The sequence below is a fragment of the Mangifera indica genome, chromosome 5, assembly GCF_011075055.1.
Source record: "Mangifera indica cultivar Alphonso chromosome 5, CATAS_Mindica_2.1, whole genome shotgun sequence".
Taxonomy (NCBI): Eukaryota; Viridiplantae; Streptophyta; class Magnoliopsida; order Sapindales; family Anacardiaceae; genus Mangifera; species Mangifera indica.
The window spans coordinates 16,416,445-16,422,772 of NC_058141.1; the positions used below are offsets into that span (position 1 = coordinate 16,416,445).

The window sequence follows — 6,328 nt, forward strand, 5'->3', positions numbered from 1 at the left end:
TATTGGCATGATATTTTGAAAGATAGTATTAATATAAAAAATATCTATAAAATTAACACAAATTATAATAATATTAAATCATTTAATAATATATTATTATTTTATATATAAATTAATATTTATTATTTATATATATAATATAAGATTGTTCCAAAAAAATATATTAATCAACTTAAAAGTTTATAAGATTTTTAATTAATAACTTAATTATTATATGAATATAATAAAAATAATAATAATAATAATAATATAATATTTATTATACCTTCACTCTAACATTACATAAACTTTAAACCTTTCATTTCATTTCCACCAAGATTCACTTAAGATTACAATTTGTGATAAAATTATAATCTCTATCTAAATAAGTAAGCTTTTTTTTTATATGGGTTCTTGTTTTTTTGACATTTTGATTGAATTTTATTAAGACTTTGCCCCAAATGTTAAGAATTCATGGGGTTATTGTTCTTTCATTAATTCTCCATTATTGTTATTATAAACCCGAGTTACAAAAGTGTACCTAAACCGATTTATTTAAGATAGTTTTTAATTTAGTTAGAATTTATATCAAATATGAAAAAAAAATAATGGATAGGAGGCACGAGGTATAACACTAAGGATATATTATAATGAATATTGAAAACTTCATCAATATTCATTTAAAATAGATGTTCTTTTTGGAAAATCAAAGACCTAATTTAGGAAAAAATATGATGACTTAAAGAATAGAGCGTTTCAATATTGAATGACTTATAAAATAGCATGAATGATTGATTAACCGAAGCCTATGATTTTTTATTTAAAATTGAAATCGAATTGAAAACAAAAGAGCTGAAAATTGTGATCCAAAATCAGAATCGATGGATCGATTAACTGACTTTCTTCGTTCGGTTTCATCAATTTCTTGGTTTTTCAGTTTTTTTAACATATAATGTCCAACACCTCCCATCTAACAAACCCCTCTATAAAAATGATATATATGGCTATAGTCATATCAAATGTTTGACACCTTTGTTGAACCATATAAAATACTGTTCATCTAAGCTGTAAAATTTTTATGATTTATTTGAAATGAAAAAAAATATATATTATTCACCAAGACTAAAAATAGCGCGTAAATGATAGAGAATAGTTAAAGTGCTCATGTAAACTGTTGTTACAACAAAATACCCCTGAGGTTTTAGGAAGTTACATCAGCTCCAGGGGTAGTTATAGTAATTAGTCCGAATAAAAGATTTATGCAGAGAAACTTGAAAGGGGTTTAAACGGGCGTCTGCTAGCCTAGCCGCCCTTTGTTCCTCCGATGTTCGCCGCACAATGAAGCGTGTGCGGAAACTTTCGGACGCAGCCCAAGCCGAGTTCCAATGTCTCCACAGGCACACTCACTCTTCTAAACCCGAAACCCTACCTCCACTTTCCGTATTCACTCTTACAAAGTCCACTGATTATAGATTTACCCGCTATTTCAGCTCGCCTTCCCGCCCCAACCCCTCCCAAAGCCTCATTCGTTTGCTCTCCGACAAGCTCGCATACCCGGCCGCCAGCGCTAGAGAAGATTTGACAAAAAATGTATCGTCTTTGACCGTTGAGTTGCTGCAATACGTTGGGGATTTGGATAGGGTTTATGAGATTCTGGACGAGAAAGGTTTGCCTTTATCTCAGAATAATAGTGATGGATCTGCTTTTGTCGAGCTGATCAAGCAGTTGCGTTCTTGGCCTGAGTTAGCACTAGAGGTAGTTTATTTTAAATAAAACATGCGAACTATTAATTGTAGAATTTGCTTAAATTTTGAGCTCCTGATGAATCATAACTTTTCACTTTTTATTCTTTCATTTTGGATGATTCTAAAAGTTTTCCTATGAACACAATGGATTGCGTTGATCTCCGCTAAATGTTCATCTTTGTATTCTACATGTTCCATAACTAGAATTGTGTCTTTATGCATCTAATTGTTTATATTTAGGTTGTTCGCTGGAGGAGAAAGCAGTCTGAGTGTGGCACTCCTATGACTCCGCAGGAGTATTCAACCTGTATTAGTCTTGCTGGTAGGATCAAGAATGTAGATCTTGCGGTTGAGCTGTTTAATGAGGCAGCTAACAAATGTGCTAAGACAACCATTACTTATAATGCTCTAATGAGTGCTTACATGTACAATTATCTTGGTGATAAATGTCAGTCACTATTCTGGGACTTGAAAAAGGAAACAAATATCAGTCCTTCAATTGTTACATTCAACATTCTTATATCAGCATTTGGCCGTTTGTTGCTGGTCGATCACATGGAGGCAGCATTTCAGGGAATAAAGGACTTAAATCTCTCACCGAATTTACACACATATAATAATTTAATTTCTGGATACCTGACTGCCTGGATGTGGGATCGTATGGAAAAGACTTTTCAGATGATGAATGCACAAGGAGTAAAGCCAGATATGTATACTTACTTGCTAATGCTTCGGGGGTATGCTCATGCAGGGAATATCGATCAGATGGAGGAGACATATGAATTGGTAAAACATCATGTTAATGATAATGAAATCCCATTGATCAGAGCCATGATATGTGCATATAGTAAAATTTCTGTTGCTGATAGAATTGAAAAGATTAATGCTCTAAGAAGGCTTATTCCAAAGAATAAGTATCAACCTTGGTTGAATGTTTTATTGATTAGGGTTTATGCTCAGGAGGATTGTTTACTGGGAATGGAAAATTCAATAAATGAGGCATTTGAGCATAAAACTTCTGTAACAAGTGTCGGAATTATGCGGACCATTATTGCATGTTATTTTCGGTGCAATGCAGTGGACAAGCTTGCTAACTTCATAAAGCGCGCTGAATGTGCTGGGTGGAGAATCTGTCGGTCCTTATATCACTGTAAAATGGTTTTGTATGGAAGACAAAATCGCTTGGAAGAATTGGAGAGTGTCCTTAATGAAATGGAGAATTTCAATATTAATCGCACTCAAAGAACATTTTGGATATTGTACCATGCCTACTCAATGTGTGGCCAAAGACAAAAAGTAAAAAAAATAATAGGTTTGATGTGGAAATATGGATATGAGGTTCCTTTTGATGTGTTACCATCATAACATTCCAATTCATGCAACAGCATCCCATGCATCACAAGTTGCAAATAGCATTCAGTTATTTTAAACGTTACATCAAATCTCTAAGATGGGATTGAGATTTCAGATAGTGTATAGGTACTCATCTTTTCTCTTGCTTTGTTCTTCATTTAAATACTTTGTATAATATTCTTGCTAGTTTGAAGCCTTTGGTTTATAAACTCCCTGGTATTGCATAAGAGTGTATTAAATCACTATATGGTCTAAATTCACCTATAGTGTGGTGCACAGAGGTCAACATTGATGGAAATATTTTTTTCAAGAAATTCAGTTGTCTTGCATCAGTTTCTCAATGTGGAAAACGTGCATCTTATGATTTTGTGTGTCTAGACTATGTTTTCAGGTACAATTCATCTCATTCATGAATATGGGGTGAAACTATCTATTGAAACTATGAGTTTGCTGATGGAGTTTAATTCTGTAATGTATAGGAAATATGTTTGATGGTCAAAACTTGAAGAATTGTAACACATGCGATTCATCTCATTCATGTATATGGGGTGAAACTATCTATTGAAACTATGAGTTTGCTGATGGAGTTTGATTCTGTAAAACAGGGCTTTTAAGAATTAAGATATTTATGTAAGTGATTCAATGCTTTAACAAAGATAATGGAGGCGAACAGAAAACCTTCAAGATGCAATGGAGAGAGGAATCAGAAAAAATCCTGCTCTGCATACCTGCTACTACAACTACCTCCTCCCTAGTTGATCTGAGAAATCATATCTATGCAATGTCTGAAGACACATGCATATTCCTGCACCTTGTTACTCTGAAAGGAGGCCGCACCTAGTGGGACCCCAAAAAGTTCTGTTACCACAACGACAGTCTACTAGTAATATTTGGTAATAATAGAACTAGTTACTTAACTGACTAAAGTTAACTTAAAACCCTCTTTGCCTTGCTGTAGCATCTGCCAATTAAACGATCTTGTGTCACTAATTTGTCTAAAACATATTAATTTACCGCCAATTGAGCTGCTAGTAATAAGATTCATAAAATATTAGTCCTCTTGGTGTGAAGAAGATACTAATTTAAATTCTTTCTGAAAATCTAGATCGAATATAATTAATTTGTAATTTCAGAGGGGATTGTTCTTAAATATAGAATTCTTTCTTCTCTTGTTTCGCTTCTGTTGGTTGCATATGTGATGGATTGATCATTGATATTGCAGACATTGTTGAGTGGACCAAGACGACCTGTACACTTGATTTTTACAGGAGTTGGGATCAAATTCAGTAGCATGCTAGATGTAGTGCCTTTCTGCGGTAAAGAGCAAGCTCAAGTTCTGTTTATTTCCCTTGACTAAATTTTGTAGAAAGTTAGAATAGAGAATAGAGACATCTTTTGCCTATAAGGAAGTGATCTGGGTTCAACTTTACAAGAGCCATGTAATCTCTTGTCATCTGTCAGCAGCAAGGTTGAAGGTGATCCTGAAGTGTGTTCTGATGGTAAAATCCTCTTAATTACTGAAGGAATACTCTCAATGTTGAGGTGTAAAATACTATATATAGGTAGTTGGAACTAATTTTTGTGATTTGGTTTGAAAAATTTGCTTCCAACAATAATAGGCTTGTTAGATTGACCTCAGAAGTTGGTGTTGGTGTTAAAGCCTGCTGAGGAATAATTTGTTAGTGGTGTTTAGAATTTTGATTCTGCACTGCTTCTATCAAATTATGTGGCTGGGGATGGGTGGGGAAAAGGATGTACTATGAATATCTTCAGTTTCTTGTGTCATTTGAACAATGATAATGTGATTCAGTTGTTTCAGATTTCTCATTGAGTGATTTTGCAGTCATTTAACCTTGAAGGGGATTGTTGATACATTGAAAATGGCTGTTGTTTAATTCGCTCATATTATAAAATACAGTTTTGTCATTGTTATATATATATGATTTCTTTTTGGTAAATCATAATGGTTACTCTTATTCTGGTCCCCTGCCTCCTAATTGATATTCATCAATCAAAATATATCGTAGAAATGTTTTATACGGTATTGAATAGTAAGCTAATGTATTTGAGACAGATGAGATGTTTAAATTTTTACATGTTTTTGTAAATTTCTCTGATTTGTTCATTCTTGCAGTAGCATGTGGGAGTTTTTTGCTTCTGTTTAAGAGTGTCTCCAGTGTATATGAAAATGGGGAAGATGAGTCTGAGTGGTGAAGCGAGGACAGTAGTGTTGGTCTGGTCGGTGCTTTGAAGAATCTGGTCTTGTCTGGGTTGTTGGCATGTCATTCTACCAGACCCACCACTAATTCTTGATTCTCACCTTAATCTATTATTGCGCTGACCAAATACTCAAGATAAACAAAGAAACTTGTTAGTTTAAGCTTTGTCTTTCATTTTGGTTGCACTTGAAGCTTTCTGTTGTTATTATTTAAGATTTTTTCACCAAACCTGCAAGTTGTGTTGATCTAAATCTAATTGTGAAATTGTCTTTCATTTTCTCTTGTTTAATTCAAATGCTCATTGACAAACTAAGTATATTAGTTGACAATGACAGGAGGTTGTCGTATTAAAGAACAAATAATTGAAAACGCAAAAATAAATAAATAAATAAATAAAGATAATGTAGTTGTAAACCAAAAAAAGAAAGTGGAGTTTTAAGAAAATGAAAACCCAAGTGAATATATAAAAATTATAATTGTTGATTGACAGGATCATATGGTAACTAAAACCAAAGCATCTCATTCAAACCAAAACAAATTACAGAAGGCATAAAAAGTCAATCAAACACAAGGGTTCCACGTCTCTGTCAAACCTTGGCTAAAAATAATTATATATTAAAATTGGTTTCTTGTGGAAGTTGAAAGTGGTCCTGGTGGATGGTAGTGGCAATCAGAATTAGAATACTTACAAATTTCTCAACCACTAAGTACAGTAGATGAAACGAATTGGGTTTTCTATCTTCAATTCCTGTTCTTGGTATTATCCCTAACTCCAAATAATCATCAACATGACTTGAACTAATCAAAAGTATGTCGAAATGCATGATTTAGACTTGTACCCAATCATCATTTTCTTATGTCCTTTTGGCGGATGGGATTTGGTTTTCCCTTTGGGACACAATCCAGTGGTCCGTCATGCCACAAGCCAAGCTTTCCATTCTCTTTTCTGCATTTTTTACGTTAAATATTACATTGTTTCAAAAGGGTCATTCCATTTGGTTTTGGCTTTATGAAGCAAAATTTTGGTCTTTA

The 6,328-nt window shown here is 33.5% G+C and overlaps 1 protein-coding gene across 4 annotated transcripts; it reads left to right on the forward strand.

Moving 5' to 3' along the window:
• The first annotated feature begins 1,210 nt into the window (after positions 1-1,210).
• LOC123217399 (pentatricopeptide repeat-containing protein At2g30780-like) lies at positions 1,211-4,904 on the forward strand. 4 transcript variants are annotated; one of them, XM_044638419.1, is made up of 4 exons: positions 1,211-1,734; positions 1,965-3,203; positions 3,557-3,970; positions 4,300-4,904. In XM_044638419.1, exons 1-2 carry the CDS (start codon positions 1,318-1,320, stop codon positions 3,087-3,089), a joined length of 1,542 nt encoding a protein of 513 aa, XP_044494354.1. In that variant the 5' UTR covers positions 1,211-1,317; the 3' UTR covers positions 3,090-3,203; positions 3,557-3,970; positions 4,300-4,904. The 4 variants fall into 4 exon arrangements, with proteins under 4 accessions (XP_044494354.1, XP_044494355.1, XP_044494353.1 ...); XM_044638420.1 differs by having other exon boundaries at positions 3,683-3,970; XM_044638418.1 differs by having other exon boundaries at positions 1,965-3,970.
• The last annotated feature ends 1,424 nt before the right edge of the window (positions 4,905-6,328 follow it).